This window comes from Cebus imitator, unplaced genomic scaffold (genome assembly GCF_001604975.1).
Source record: "Cebus imitator isolate Cc_AM_T3 unplaced genomic scaffold, Cebus_imitator-1.0 Scaffold76, whole genome shotgun sequence".
Taxonomy (NCBI): Eukaryota; Metazoa; Chordata; class Mammalia; order Primates; family Cebidae; genus Cebus; species Cebus imitator.
In genome coordinates, this window is record NW_016107391.1 from 5,800,919 (window position 1) to 5,817,516 (window position 16,598).

General features: G+C 40.5%; 1 protein-coding gene across 1 annotated transcript; it reads right to left on the bottom strand.

Annotated features, from left to right (window-relative positions):
* Positions 1 to 298: 298 nt before the first annotated feature.
* Positions 299 to 14,609, bottom strand: GRXCR2 (glutaredoxin and cysteine rich domain containing 2). The gene is made up of 3 exons (XM_017532309.2): positions 13,990 to 14,609; positions 7,940 to 8,167; positions 299 to 1,676 (listed from the first exon to the last, which is right to left on the bottom strand). Exons 1-3 carry the CDS (start codon positions 14,323 to 14,325, stop codon positions 1,494 to 1,496), a joined length of 747 nt encoding a protein of 248 aa, XP_017387798.1. The 5' UTR covers positions 14,326 to 14,609; the 3' UTR covers positions 299 to 1,493.
* Positions 14,610 to 16,598: the final 1,989 nt, after the last annotated feature.

A 16,598-nucleotide genomic window follows, 5' to 3' on the forward strand; every position in this document is an offset into this window, starting at 1 on the left:
GATGGGGAGGAGGGCAGCAAATCACACTGCCACGTGTGTACCTATGCAACAATCTTGCATGTTCTTCACATGTACCCCAAAACCTAAAATGCAATAAAATAAATAAATGGAAAAAAAAAAAGGTCTCTCTACATCCCACCTTCCTCTATACTGAAAAGGCAGAAGAGCCAACAGCTGTGAGAAAACATAAACAGAGGCACGAGGTATAATAGTTAAGCATAGAAGCAAAGAAAGCTGGTGAGCAACATGGTAAGTCCTAAGTATGAAAGGACAGGCAAAACTATCATGGCTTCGAAAATATTTTAGTCTTTTTTATTAGAAGTATTTATATTGCCTGAGAAGCATTCCATTGTTAAATTATGTTAAAAGCTGAATATTAGAGAATAACAAACAAATCTTGAGAAATTATTAAGTTGTAAAATCAAAATTATTACCACAGAACGCAGCAGGCCTCAAGAGATCAATTTTGCAGTGTTATCCTTAAGGGGCTTGGGGAGTGGGTGTTAGAGCTACAAAAGTTCATTAATAAAAGTATGTTCTAATTTTACAACCAACCTCAAGAGGAAAGAATCATCCTTACTATGCATATTCATGGATAGTAAAAACACTACTGCTAAAAATCAGCCTTGGTTAATTTTTTCTTTTGGAAATTTCCAGTAGGTAATCTATAAAATATCTGCAATCCTTTATGAAGAGATTATGGCTAGATTTTAGACTTAAAATGGATTTATTTATTTGGTAGTAATTCAGGGGCTGGAAGAAGTTATGTCATGCACACATATTTGAGCACCAAATTTATCATAAATAGCTTTGACTTGGCTTATAACCTCAGTAGTTAGAGGCACATGAAAATGTCTTATCTCATCTTGACTTAAGAAATAGTATTGCTCACTGTCAGCATAAATATCCAAGCACACCACACAGGAGAGGTTCAGGTCTTTGAAAGGGAAGGCTCCTTGGCCTGTCTCAAGAATGAGCATCCTGTTTTGCTTGCCGTGGTCTGCTAGCGCGTCCAGCATTGGCTGTCCCCTTCCTCTTCTGCTTAATCAGAAATTCAATTCCACCAATAATCATTTGAGATGCATTATAAGCAACAAGAATTCAGTTCATCAGAAACCTGCCTTTTTTATTCCTTTCTCACCGCATAATTTTGCAAAATAACCCCTAGCCCGATGCTTGAAGTGTACCTATATTTCTTCACTGAAGCAAGGAGAAAACTGAGCTAAGTCAAGTGAGATACACTCACGCCATCCTGGAAGGATAATTTTAGAACCAGTTTCGAAGCAAACTCTAATTCGAAAATGCCCCTGCCACTTAGACTCACACAGAGATGTTACCAACCTCACAAAATGTCATCAGATAATTGAGTTTTGCCAGCAGTGGGAGTGACTGTGGCCTCCTTGCTGGGAAAGGCAGGAGGAGGAGAAGGGGATAGTTTATTAGAAATAACTTTAGGGAGGGTAAGATAACAGTGGACATGCAAAAGCCACAGGCTATTGATTGCAAATATGGCAAGGCTGTAGGCCATTCTCATTGCAGGCAGGGCACCTCAGGGCCCGATAGGACTCCTTAAATCTGTTGGCCAGCATCGAGAACTTGCTGCCGTGGCACAGAGAACAGGTGGCACTGCCCGACCCTCGGCAGTGAAAACAGCTGTCCTCGGGAAGATCCCCTTCCTGCAAGAGACAGGTTAGGGTTTAGTTAGAGCAGCAGTTCAAGTCCATTGTTCACATGCAGGTCAAAACAGCACTAGGCTTCTGCAAAGGCTGGGGCAGAATAGAAGAAAACGCTTCCCACGAATGTCAGTGAGAGAATTGGCTGGGACCCAAAATAGTCACAGCAATTTTATCAGAGAGGATTCCCCTGGTGGACATCTCTAAGACAGTATCTCCTGTCACCACACTTTGCATTCCAAGACTTCATAATCTTCATTGCCCTTGTCACTATCTCTGGCCTTTTCTTCTGTAAGCTCCATAAAGGGCAAGGACTTTATTTTCCTCATTGCCAAATACTACGAGCGAACCCTTGTAGCATGCCTGATAGGTGCCAGGTGCAGTTCTAAGAGCTTCCTATACATCATCCGTCTAATCCTCACAAAATCCCAGTGAGATGGTGTAAGTATTATCATCCTTGTGTTGCAGATGGGAAAATGCAATACTGAGAAGTTGTTTGCCAATGGTCACACACACAGCTTGAAAGAGGAAGAGGTGGGTTTTCATCCCAGGGATTAGAGCACCAGAATTGATTCTCCTAATGCCTATGTACACAGCTCTTCATTGTAGTTGTCCATAGTAAGTGCTCAAGAAAGACTGTTTTGTGTGTCTGAGAGACTGAGTGGAAAAATCAGTGAATCAACAAATGTTACAATCCTTCCAAGCTTAACTCTGAATGCTTGCAGTGCTTACATCTTTATTCTCTTTGAGAGCGAAGGCCCAGTGACTGAGAGCTCTGCACTTTGGAGTTAATAGAGTAGGAGTGAGGCTATTATCTGCCAGCAGCTGTGCAACTTAAAAAGTTCCCTTAGCCTCTCCCAATCTGTTCCTTTACTTATAGAATGTGAATAATAATGCTTACCCTTCTGAGTAGCTGGAACACTAAATGAGAGAATATATGTAATGCAATATTATCTATCAAATCATAGATTCACCATAAAAGTTAGTTCACTTCTAAGCCTTACTAACAAATCTCCAATTCTTGACTCCCACTCTCCAGAAAATATTCTTTGGCTATTGTCTTGCTCTCCCCTCAGATATCTTAAGGAAATTGGTGATCTTGGTATTCCTTATAGACTATGAACATTCCCAGAAATAAGGGGAGATACTAGATTGAAACCTGGTGAATCCAGTACCAAGTCTTGTCCATTTCAGCTTCTGAAAATCTCAAATCCATCCTGCTTTCTTCATCCCACAACCAAAATCCTAGCCCAGCTGCCCACTGACTCTGGCACGAACTCAGTGTGGACCCATGCCTCTGGTCTTGTGATATGTTCTCCTCACTGATGCCAAGCTCATTAAGTTGCCCGCAGTAGTGATTGCCACATAGAAAGCACTCAGGAAAGGTTTTTAATGAACACCTGCCCTCCAGATAAAACCTTAGGATAAAACCCAGTTCCTTAGGCTGATTTAAAATTTTTGTCACTTCTTTCGTCAGGATCTTGTTCATGGGCCTCTCTGCACTTGGTCTCCATGGACCTTTCTCCACTCCCAACCCAGCCAACTCCGGCTTGTCCGCAGAAGTCAGCTTAGCAGCTTCTCCTCCAGGAAGCCTCACCCACCCACACCTCTAGACCAGGAGTCCCACCACCCCCATGGCCACTTGTACTACCCCTGGCATGACAGGTATCCCATACTCCAATGAAAGTTTCTGTTGATTAGACAGGGAGCTCTCTGGACTTGTACCATTTCATTGTCTCTTCCCAAACATCTAGTGCAGTGCCTGGCACATTGTTTGTGCCAAATGAATAAACAAATGAACGATGATATCTGGAGAACACCTCCTATTCTTAAATTCTGGGGACCAACAAGGCAACAGGAGTCCACTGGGTAGCTCTACCCAACTCATACAGCTTTCTTTTATAACCTAAGAATAAAAATAATCTCTGAAAAGGAAGGCATAAGTTTTGAAAATAGCTCCATCATGCTGCAAAGTGCCTAAGAAGCTACTGAATTTTATGTATTCTAGATTTAAGGAATAGAAGTCATTACCCAACTAACAAAAACTCAAATAATGTGTATATACCTTTGTTAATATTTTGTTGATTGCTGCCATATGTTAATTAATATTAACAATGGATAATTTGTTTTCTTCTCTTAAAGTATTTAAAATAAAGATATTTGCCAAAATATTCTTAAAGCTAATTGCCACGATTCATTTCCTGCCAAATCCATTAGGTTTTATGTTTTGTACTTCATAGCAGTGAGATTTTAATAATATAAGTCCACACTGCCAGAGAAAGTACAGTAAAATCCTACCATAATGCTATACATGTGATCCAAAAATTCATTTGCATAAAATGCCAGATCAGATATTGAAAGATTAATGAAATGACCTAGTAAGCCTGCTATAGAGAATAAGAACAAGTCTTCCATCCAATTATATCTAATGTCATATAGTTCTAGAGTGTACTACATTATTTGAAGTTTTGCTGGAGTTTCCATTCTTATTCTGGGTTACCACTCTCTTCAACCACTTACCCTCTTTTTAATGATTCAGCTAATTCAGCAAGTATTTAAGGAGCACCACTCTATACAAGACTTGTATAATATAAGCCTCTTTCTTTCTTTCTCTGTATCTTTTAAATTATTCTCAGAAAATATTTAGTAGGATATAGAACATAGTTGCACAGCATAGCTTAGGTTCTAGAACCCAACAGACCCACCAATCCACCTCTTACTAGCTCTCTGACCAAGAAGAGGGGCCTGATCTTTTATTGCATACTCCAAGGCTTGTGTAGCACTGAAGATGGTAACCAACACCAATCGAGACTGCATAATAGGGTGGTTATGGTCATGAGACTGATCAACAGATGGACCTATATTTGACTACTGGTTCTAGTGACCTCTGGCCAAGTTACTTAACCTCTCTGAGCCTCAGTTTCCATAGCTGCAGAATGTGACTATTAATAATATCTACCTCACAGGGTTCTTGTAAGAGTTAAGTGAACTATTTCACGGAGCATTGGTCATGGTGCCTGGCTATTGTGAGCCCTCGATAAATGGCAGCTATTATGATTATGATTATGCTTATGATGAGATGATTATTACTATTATCTCAAAGTGAGATCACATAAAGCATAAAGAAGCCCAGACAATTCATGGCCTCAAATCCACTGAGCACAAAGCCAAATTTTTCCCTTTCCACCTTTTGCTGTGGCTCAATTCAATTATTCCTCTCCTCTTCTTTGATAGTTAATACAGAGGCTCAATCCTGGTCCAGCTTTCAGCCTTGCCCTGCTCTTTCATCAGATTCTCACTGCTGCCCCATTCCATCTAACAGAACAAAGGGGCTCTTGGTTAGAAGGGGCTCCTTGATGTTCTTTGACCTTCTCTTTTAGAATAAAACTTGTCTGAGCATTTGCTGCATGAGAGATTAGGCAAACAAATAACAATTTAAAACAGAGTTTATAGGACAGACAAGTGAAGTATAACCTTTCACAGCAAACTTCTGTTGCACACCTCTGTCCTAGTTTACAGCATTACAGCTAAAAAACACAGCTCTCTACAAATTCAATTTAAAGGTAATTGTCTTATCAGGCTTACTCTTGCTTTTTTTACTCAGGCCTGCAGTATGACCTGCTTTTTATCATTTCCAGCTGTCTTCTGAAAATATATGCTCCTGCAACTTACAATATAGTATGATAGGTAATAGAATTAAAGAATTATATAGCTTTGGATCACGATGTTCAGTCATCTTCCTGCTGCCAGGTTAGGTTCTTTTTTTTTCCCCCAACTTAATTTTTTGTAAAGACAGATCTCATTATGTTGCTCAGGCTAGTCTTGAACTCCTGGGCTCAAGGGATCCTACCTCCTTTGCCTGGGATTACAGGCATGAGCTGTCACATCTGGCGCAGGCTAGGTTCGTAATAGTTCTGCATAGAAGATGAGAGAAGGTAATGGCCAAAGACTTCTTACCAGCTGGCATTCTAGTCTCAAATTCCAGTATTCTTTCCACAAACATTTAACTAATATTCACTGATTACCTGTTATATGCCAGGCTCACTTTTTTCTGATACTGGAACTACAATGTTGAACCCAACATAAACATGGCCAGGCCTGCCCTCATGGAAACCTAATTGGGAAGAGCAAACACCAACCAAATAATCACACAAATTAAAGTAAGATTGCAACTGTCAGGAGGGGTGTAAGGTGCCCTGACAGGTCAATCCTGGAGGAATTTTTCCTCATGGAAGCCAGGGAAGATCCCTCTGAGGGAGTGATGTCTCCTCTGAGATCTCAGAAGCTGAAGGCAAGATGGTGGGGAGTCTGGGGACATTCCAGGCAGAGGGGATTTGCCTCTAGTAGGAAAGAGAGAATAATATATGAGGGATGGAGATGGGGAGATGGGCAGTGTGTCTGGGGCAAGAGCATGAGAAGAGATGTGTGAGAGATGCTGCTGGAGAGACCAGCAGAGGCCGAGCTACATAGAGCTTCCTAGGACAAGTAACGAGTTTGGGGTTTTATCCCAAGCAATGAAAAGACACTGAAAGCTTAGAGGGGGTGATGCATATGGTTTGGCTCTGTGTCCCCATCCAAATCTCGTCTTGAATTGTGATCTCCATGTGTCAAGTGGTGTACCTGGTGGAAGGTGATTGGATCATGGGGGGCAGTTTCCCTCATGCTGTTCTCATGATGATAAGTGAGTTCTCACCAGAGCTGGTGGTTTTAAAGCATGGCACTTCCTCACGCTCCCTCTCTCTCTTTCTCTCTCCTACTGCCATGTAAGACATGCCTTGCTTCCCCTTCACCTTCCACCATGATTGTAAGTTTCCTGAGGCCTCTCTAGCCATTTGGACCTATGAGTCAATTAAACCTCCTTTGTTTATAAATTACCCAGTCTCAGGTAGTATCTTTATAGCAGTGTGAATGTGGACTAATACAGGTGACCTAATCAGATTACATTTAAAAATATCTTTTAGAGCGTGAGGGCTGGTTGGAAAGAGATGTGAATGGATGTGAGCAGAACTTTCAGAACCTTTTGGTAGAGTCCTGGTTGCTTATGTCTAGGAGAAGGGAAGAAGAGGTAGAAAGGAAGAAAGAAAAAGGTAGATTTTAGAGAAATTGTATAGAGATAGATAGATTTGTGATATGGAAGAAATCAGATAAGAAGGAGCCTTTGGTGCCTCTTGTCCAAGGCCATCACTCAAAGCCCAGTCGTGACCTCCTTGTCATCTGAACCCTCCCTGAGTGGAGAAATCACTCAAGTTCCAGAAAGCCCCCGACCCATTTTTCCATGGCAATACCAGGAAGTTAAAGTGAATCTCACAGAAAATATCAAGTCCCAAGAGATGGAATCTAAGAGACAGAAAACATTTCTCCAGCTACCCAAGCTTTTACTCTTTTGACTTAAATTCATCAAAATTGCTTCCTCCACCCCCAACCTCACATTGTGAATTATTGAATATCAGCCCTCCTGCCCCTGGTCTGAGCATATCTGAGCAATGGTTTCCAAGGTGGCATGTGCACACTTCTAAGGCATATGAGAAGAAAACACTAGAACCATTTATATTTCCTTTTTATCTAAAATTAGGTAAGATATTAAGCTTTATTATCTTTTTAAAAGAATTTTTATACTAACTTTTAATAAACTTGTGGACACTGACAGCCATATTAGGTCAGGCAGTCACTAGAAAAACAAGGTACCCAAGAGACCTGGAGTAAGACTGGCATTCAAATGTTGCTGACAGTAGCATCCAACTCATTTGTCCACTTTCAGCACATTGTAACATATTGCAGTTTACTTGTGCCTGGTCTAGTGGATTTACAAATGATACTCCTTAGTTTTAGCCAAACTAATCTGCCAAATGTAATCATGACTTTACATGATGTCTTCAAGAAGGCTATGGATCAAGGATGACGGCAATAATAGACGAACAAGTGAACCCATAAGAAAAGATAGGGTTGATTTATTTTTTCCACCTCTAGAACCAGCTGTTCATAAGCCACACTGCACAGTGAAAATAATAAATATTTAATCAGATCTAAAAAGAAGTCAGCCAAAAAATTAAAAATTTAAAGTATTTGAAATATGGACTTATAACTGCTATTGCTAACAGTGTACCATTAAAATAGAACAAATGTTAAAATTCCTCATATCTTCAAATTTAGATATCTTAAGTATTCATATTCAAAAGGTTTTACTTAAGCAGTGCACAGTCAAGCCAGCTTGGAGACCATTGCTGTAGGGCCAGCTCCGAGTAGGATAGTCAAGCTCCCCAACGCACCTGTGTATACTGGTTATGGGGGAATGTACTCTCCGCCTCCACCAAAGGCCTCTCGTGCTGTCCTCTGCCTCCATAGCTTACTTCTTTGCTCATCAGAGACTCTTCCTCAGCCTCCTCTTCCTTCTGGAGAATGTTCCTCACAAACTCTCTCTTGTCCATTGGGGTTCGAATGATTTTCAGGTTATTAGTGTAGATGATTATCTTTCCAAAATCTATGATAGGTAGGGGCTAGAGAAATGGAGAATGAGCGTAGAAACTCTACTACCAATCACCAAGTAGAGAGCTGCAGAACCTGTCCAAAATACCAGGAAACGGCAAAGGAGGAACTTCTACCACCCAGCACTGGTGATCCCATCAGACCCCAAAGTCACAGTTCATTCCCTGGTCTGTTTGCTCTCTCTAAAAGCCATGAAAGCCAGCTTCCTTCTTCCTGTTGATGGTGACCAATCAGAGCTGAACTACTCAGAGTATGAGAGTCTGGAGGTCAGGGGCTAGAGCTTCTATTCGTACTGCATGCCCCAACAGCTAAGGTAGGGCTGGGTACAATGAGTGTTTAATAAATACACAGGGACGCCTTTTTGTTTTATATAAATATCTCTCCAATTTTTTATCAGTATAAATAATAATATTAGTAGATGCCACCTATTGAGCACTCTTTATGTGTCAGGCATCATGCTAAGCATTTTACCAACATTGCCTCAGTTTCTCCCCAAACACCCCTATGAGGCAGATGCTGTGGTTTCCACATTTTAAGTTCAGGAGACTGAGCCTCAGTGGGGTTAAATGCCTCACTAAGGTGACAGAGTTACTAGGGCACTGTGACTGGAATTGGAACCCATCTGTCACCCTAAAGCCCATATTTTTACCAGCTATATCACACTATTCAAAAGTATTTCCCCCCGAAAAAATAGGATCATAACATATACTCTGTCATAACCTATTTTTTCATTACTATATAACATTAAAATCATCTATGCCAATAAATAGACATCTAAAGCATCATTATTAATAGCTTTTGTTCTCTTGCATGGTGTTACTTAATAATTTGCTCAGGAATAAACCTGGGCAGTACCACAATGCAGTAGAGAGGACTGGAGAGTAACTGTTCAGAAATTACTTTAAATACAAGACTGCCTGACTGCAGCATCTAAATAGAGTTGGTTTACACAGCTCTGTAAGCAGGGCAGAATATTTCATGCTGAAGTATTTAGTTGTATAGTGTGATTGTGAGATATAGGAAAGTCATGTAACCTCTCAACTTCAGTTTGCTCATTTGCAAAGGGGCTGACATCCAGCTGGCAGGCATTGCCACAGACAAGCTAGTGATTACAATACAGAAATGTTTCCATACTGGATGGTGAACATGTGCTGTCCTGAGACTCCTGAGTGCCATCCAATTACCCCAGTCTCCCTTCAAGGAGCCTCTAACATCCCCAAATCTAGTAACATAAGAGTTCATGCTTAGGAACCCAAGTCTCAGTACCCTTCCCCAACACTCTATTGGCTTCTCTGCTGATTGAGCAATGTTCCTGTGGTTAAATATTTTTACTTTCATTCTTGAGGTTAATTATATCAACTTCTCGGGGTGGATGGTGCCATGGAAAATATATAAAACAGTATTTGCAAAAGCTGGAGATACTATGCAGATTGTGAGAATTGTTGCCATTGTTATTATTTAAAACTATTCTTTGGGAGTGCACGCAAAATCATACTACACAACTAAATACCTCAGCATGAAATATTCTGCCCTGCTTACAGAACTATATAAACCAAATCTATTTAAACGCTGCAGTTAAGCAGTCTTGTATTTATAGCCCTTGTATATTCAGCCAAAACCTGGCTTAAGCGAGACTTCGATATTCAGGGTCTCTTTCATGAAAAACCAATGGAGTTTTCAATAATTATTTATTAAGCCACAAGCTTCCTATCTGGCCCTATTTTCTCTTCCTTTCTGCAAGGGATCATGTAGCAGCTTCCATTTCCTATTGTTTTATGCAGGCTGGATTCTTATTTCACACTCTGTACTATCGGTTTCTGAATATCAGAAGATAAGGATGGTGGTACTTTGGGAAGGTTCCATTTCTACTTCCAGTAATAGCCAACAAGGTTCAGTTACTAGGAAGCTTTTCATCTCTAGAGCTGCCTTTTTTCAAGACAAAACTCTCAATATGCTAATCTGAGATCACCTACTCCAAACCCCTGTTTCTGAGCTGCTCAATGGCTGATACACCCAAGATAGCAAGTTTTTGTTTTGTTTTGTTTTTATTGTTGTTATTTTTGAGATGAAGTCTCGCTCTGTTGCCCAGCCTGGAGTGCAGTGGTGCAATCTCAGCTCACTGCAACCTCCGCCTCCCAGGTTCAAGCAATTCTCCTGTCTCAGCCTCCCGAGTAGCTGGGATTATAGGCGTGCACCACCATGCCCGGCTAATTTTTTGTATTTTTAGTAGAGATGGGGTTTTGCCATGTTGGGGCCAGGCGGATCTCGAACTCCTGACCTCATGATCCACCCACCTTGGCCTCCCAAAGTGTTGAGATTACAGGCATGAGCAAGTTTATCTTTTAATGTACCCCAAAGATGGAGGGTTTCAAGTCACTTTTAAGTTTTAGTTACCCTGATAGGCAAATTCTTCCTTGTGTCTAAGAAAACTCTCTGGGTGTAATGAAAGTTCACATTACATGGTTACATCAAATGTCAATGAGGAACACCCACTCCTGCATGATAGAGGGAAAGGACAGAGCCAAGAATTTTTCATTTCCTTTCCTAAGGTGCAGAATGGCAACCTATGTGATTGAGCACTTGTAAATACTCTGGTGTCTGTGGCAACATGCCTAGAGATTATTGATCAGGCACTATTAAACTTGCCCACTGCTCCATTTTTAAATGCAGAAATGCTTATTGGGTACTAGAAATTCACTGGGCTTTGGAGATAGACAGACCTGAGTTCAGACTGTATTAAAATGTCATTTGACAACTGTGTGAGATTTGCAAGTTAGTTAACCCTTATGAACTTCCATTTTTCCAATCTGCAAAACTCTCCAAGAAATCTTGTGAACATGAAATTATGCAATATGTATAAAGTAGGTGTTCAGTAAATGTTACCTCCCTTCCTTTTCCCTTCCATTTTCTTTGAACCTTACAAACTTCAGCCCATTTTAATTGCTTAAAATATTTGATTATTTATAACCTTTTTCTCTACCCATCTCATAAAATTTAAGGCTCAACATTTCTTTGATAAGAACCTGCTCGTTATTACAATGGTGGGTAACATTTGCTAAGCATGTAAAATGTGCCAGGCACAATGCTAAGAGCTTCTTATGTGTTATCTTTTAAAATCATCACAACAACTCTCTTAATCAAGTCATTTGATATCCCTCATATCACAATTATGCTGAAGGTCAACAGGGTTAACTAGTTTGTTCAAGCTTATGCAGTAAATGGGTAGGACTGAACATCAAGCTCAGGTTTGACTGGCATCAAAGCCCTTTTTTAAAAAAATATATGTATATATTATTATCATGGTAGCCTGTACATATCATAGAATTTACCATCTTAACCTTTCTAAGTGTACAGCTCAGTGGCATTAAGTACATTCACATTACTGTGAAGCCATCACCACCATTCATCTCCAGAACTGTTTTCTTCTTCCCAAATTGAAACTCTGTATCCATTAAACAGTAACCCTTCTTCTCATCTATGCCCAGCCCTTGCCAACCACCATTCTACTTGCTGTCTCTATGATTTTGACTACTCTAGGTACCTCAGATAAGTTCAATCATATAGTATTTGTGTTTTCATGACTGGCTTATTCCATTTAGTATAACGTCTTCAAGAGTCATCCACATTGTGCATGTGTACAATGTCCTTCCTTTTCAAGGCTGAATAATATTGTGTTGCGTGTATATACCACATCTTGTTTATCCATTCATCAGTCTATGAACACTTGGGCTCTTTTCATCTTTAGACAATTGAGAATAATGCTCCTATGAACAATGATGTACATATGTCTGAGTTCAGAGCTCTTGCTTTGAATTATTGCACTTAATTGCTACCCAATGTGGTCTCATAGCCAATATTTACTAGGAGGTGTTTTACAATTGGATTTGTTATTAAAAAAGTCATGACATTAGCTCTCATTTCCTTCTTTTTCATAAATACCATATTGACAAGTGGTTCCAGTGGGTGGAGCTGCATGAATCCATCCTGGCCACTTTAATTCTCGGAAGCTGGCTATGACTGGGATGGGGCACTTGATCAGGAAACAAAGAAACCCGAGATAATGAGGCCAAGCAGGAATCGCACCTTCAACATGGCCTCTAAAACATATAGAGTACTGTGTTCTAACCAACTGATCTATGCTGCCATGAAGACTCATTTATCTAGATTCATAAATTCTATAGTCCTAGCTACCAGAGAGGATGAGGCAGGAGGATCCCTTGAGCCCAGGAGTTTGAGATTGCAGTGCATTATGATCGTACCACTGCACTCCAACCTGGGTGACAGAGCAAGACCCTGTGTCTAAAAAAGAAAAAAAAAATTATACATTTACATAAATGCTAAATTTTGCACATAACTTATGAAGATCAAGCAACCCAAAATTTATCTACTGGGTCTTGTAAAAGGTTTGCATGAACTGTGACTTCGTAAATTCTAAACTTACAAATAAGACATAGTTAAAAAGAAATAGTATAAGTACAAGACTAGCTAAGTACCTAGGACATAATAAGCAGTCAACAAATGGTAGGTATTATTATTATTATGTAATCATATTGTTCTCTAAAAAAGGAACATGCCCTAAAGCAAAACATTTGGGGAATAAGAAGATCTGGATTCCTATTCTGACTCTGTATCCAATGATCCCGGAGTATCAAATGGATCCCTTAACAACTTGGCACTCAGTTTTTCTCATCTGCAAAATGGGAATGACCATACTTTGCCTTTCTCCCCAGGATTATGGTAAAGATCCAACGTGATAGATACAGATAGAGATAACATGTGATAACACTTTGTAATACATACACCCCATTAAGATAAGAGGTCATTCAGTTCAGCCCCCTTTAATATCAAAAAGGAACATAGTGTTATCTTTGGTAATTGTGAACATGCCCATAATTATACTTTTACCAATGGCAGTAAAGCCAAAAATACGTTTGTCTGCAATAGATGTATTATCTATTCCCGTAGGAAACTAACAATAAAAATAATTCAAGAGTAATTATCTGGCTTTCACACTTTAAAGATGAGAACACATCCTGCTGTACTATTCATTAATGACACAGATATATTATATAACTGTATTTAATCTTTTTTAAAAAGGCATTTGTGGTCCCACTAACAGCATATATATATATCTCATATGAATTTTTGAATTTCAGTGAATATTTTCCAGGTTCTAGCTTAAAAGAAAACCATGGTACTGGGAAGTAATTGAAATTCATAAATTAAACACATTTCAATCAAACCATTAGCTCAAACTTCTTCCCCACATAACATCTCCTCTGGCTGATTTACATTTCACCATCTCTTCCCAGGACTCCAACTACCCAGAATTAATGCTAATGAGCAATGAAAAGGCAAAATAAATAGACAATGCAGGCAGTAGGAGGAAGGCAATAGGGGTAAAAAACAAGACGTGGATAAACTGCAAGCTGAATAATTGGCTGGAGTAAAATGAGCACTTTCAAATACTTCGCTCTTTCAGGAAACAAAATGACTGCATAATTGTCTAAAACCACAGTCTGACAACCTGAAAACCACTGCATCTTTATTTAATTTACATTCCGGGAAAGCTCAAAGATCCAATTACAATGTATTACCTTGGATGGAATTTGAATACTATATATGCTCATTGCACTTTCCAATTAGTAGTCAGCAAGCATGTTATTTTTACCCCAGAAATATTCGTCTAATAACAGCTTCCCATTTGGTGCGTCGATAGCTCTGGTTGGTACCAGAGGGTGAGCAAGACACAAATCTGAACCATTTAGGTGTTTCTCTAAACACATTTTAGAAAGCCTACCCTTAAAGCCTATATGTCATGTACAATACCAACCTTATGGTCATTCGCCTTGTAATCGTTGAACAGAGGCTGGCCGCCCGCCAAAGTGTAGGCATTACCGTCTCTAAACACACTGATCCTCTGAGCAGTCAGCTTAGGGGAGTACAGCTGGGGCCTGGGGGCTTCCCCAGACCCATAAACACCATCCATTGGTTCAAGGGACTCTTGGAGAAAACTGTGAGGGTATTCCTCCTTTGGTGACTCTAATTCCTGCCCATCCTCAAAGACCTGCTTCAATACTCGACCGCTGTAGGAGGAGGAGATTTTAAATCGTACTTTCCGGGGTTTGCCATCACTCTTCTGATTCAGCTTCTTCTCAGGGTCCTCCATCAGCAGAAAGTTCACCCTGTGGTTTCCAGCCTTCTGTGTAGCCAGTGAAACTTGGGCCTCTGAGAAAAAGGCATTTTATTTTCTCTCGTCCTGCATATAATTAATTCAAGTTGTTGCTGGGGTATGGTCAGTTTACAGCAACTGACACCCATACATTAAATATTAAGAGACTCTCATGAAAAGGCAGGCGATTCTGGTTTGACGGAGTGGATGAAATATGAGACAAGATTGATTCTTCTCATAATCCCAAGCTCACCATGACTTCACCCCAACCCTAGCTTTTCTTAACCTGAGGATGAAGAAGTTTATTTAGACTGAACATGTGCCAATTCAATATGGATCAAACATGTAATTAGTTAACAAGTGTCTTCTTATTGTTATCAATGACAATTATAATCTAGTGAGCATTTAATAAGTGCCAGAGATTGTTACACGCATTATCTTACTTCATCCTCACAATAACCCTACAAACAAAATATTATCTTTGGTTTACAGAGGGAAAAGTGAGGCTTAGAGCCACTTGTCATTTGTCTTCATCATTTGTCTGCTCTATTATACCTAAGTAACTGACACCGCAGGGATTTGAACCCAGATCTATCTGACTCCAAAACCCATGATCAGTCCACATAGCCAGAAGTTTTCCAATTCTGTCCCATGAGGTCCTAGATATAGTGGAGGTTCTTGGGGGCTGCTGCTAAGAACAGAAGAAGGCCAAGGGTCCTGGATTATGAGCCTTCTCCCCATGCACTAACCAGAGCAGCTCCACTTGGTATGTATTTTACATTTAAGATTTCACTTGCAAGCACAGCATAAGTCCCCACTACCTGTTGGACCTCGTAAATGCCTGACACTGCAATAGTGACTGAAGTGAGTAGCACAGAAGCATGAGATGTGGGCCTGAAAACAGTCCTACAATCTCATGCAGGAAACAGACCTAACGCAGGTGAAATAATAACTTCATGCTTAGGGAGCAAGCTGCCCACAGCTGAATCCCAGAATAGCCACTCTGGGAAGGAAGTGGTCTCTAAGGAGACAAGGAGGGAAGAAGGTTTTTAAAGAAAAAGGCCCTTGGGCTGGGTGGAAAAGGGTAGGTTGGGTACGAGGAGCTGAAAGTGGAGTAAAGCCTTTCTCCCCGTCTTTGCTACCAGCATCACCACTTACTGAGTTGCCCAAATTAACCCCTCCTGTGCCCCTACAGCCATTCACATTCATTCTATCACCACTGCCTTCTTTCATCCACTCCCATCACCCTGGCCATAGGTCCAACCCTCATCGCTTCTGTTTTCAAAGTTTCATCTGTCTCCCAAGGACTTCGCTACTCACCCCCAATTCCATTCTCCATATTGATGTGAGAGCGGTAGTTCAAAAAAATGAGTCTACAGGTGTCAGTCTCCTGCTGAAAAATATTTTCCAGTGGTTCAGGGCATAAATCTTAACTGTTCCATGTGGCAGGCAAAGCCCATCAAAAACCAGCCTCACCTTCCTTTCTTTCCAGCCTTGCCCTCTGTCACTCTTCTAGGGGTTGCCTGGAATTGGTATTCCAGTCACATCCACAAGCTCACCCATTTCTCAAACCCACAAGTTTCTGTCTCTTATCCAGTACTCTGTTTCTTGATTAGAGTGTCAAAGTTTCATTCCTCCGTCAAGTCACACCTCCAATGCCACTGCTTCTGGGCAGCCTTCCCACCAGCCCCAGAGAGAATGCCATGGAACTTTTGGACCTGCCGCCATTCAGGAGCTTCTCACTTTCCCTTTCCCTTCCTATTTTTCCCTCCTTTCAACTGTGGACACCTTACAGTCAGAAGCTGTCCTTACCGCCTAGTCCCAGTGTTTATCAAAGTGTGCAGTACATAATAGAACTCAGTAACTGTTGAATGAATGACTTCAGATGAGAGAAACCAAATACACAAAACTTTTTGAACAGGAATTGAGCATATTTTGTGTAGAATAATGAAGAGGTAGGATCAGAAGATTTTTTAAAATCTACCTTTCTACTAAGGAGAGGTGTCATGGTTGTAAAGTCCCTGTGTAACTGGTTCAAGAGATAGGTGGGAAGGAAGAAATAGGAAAACTAAATTTAAAGAAAAAGAAAGATATGCTTTTCATAACATCATAACTCCCCCAGGATGCAGCATTGTCTGGGACATACCATCAGTGAATTACGGGAGACTGAGACTTTGATCTGTCAGCCCTCATGGCAACCAGGTGGGCCCCAGGACTACATGAGCCTTATTCATTTACGTCACTGTGTAGAACAATATCAAGCTGGGCAT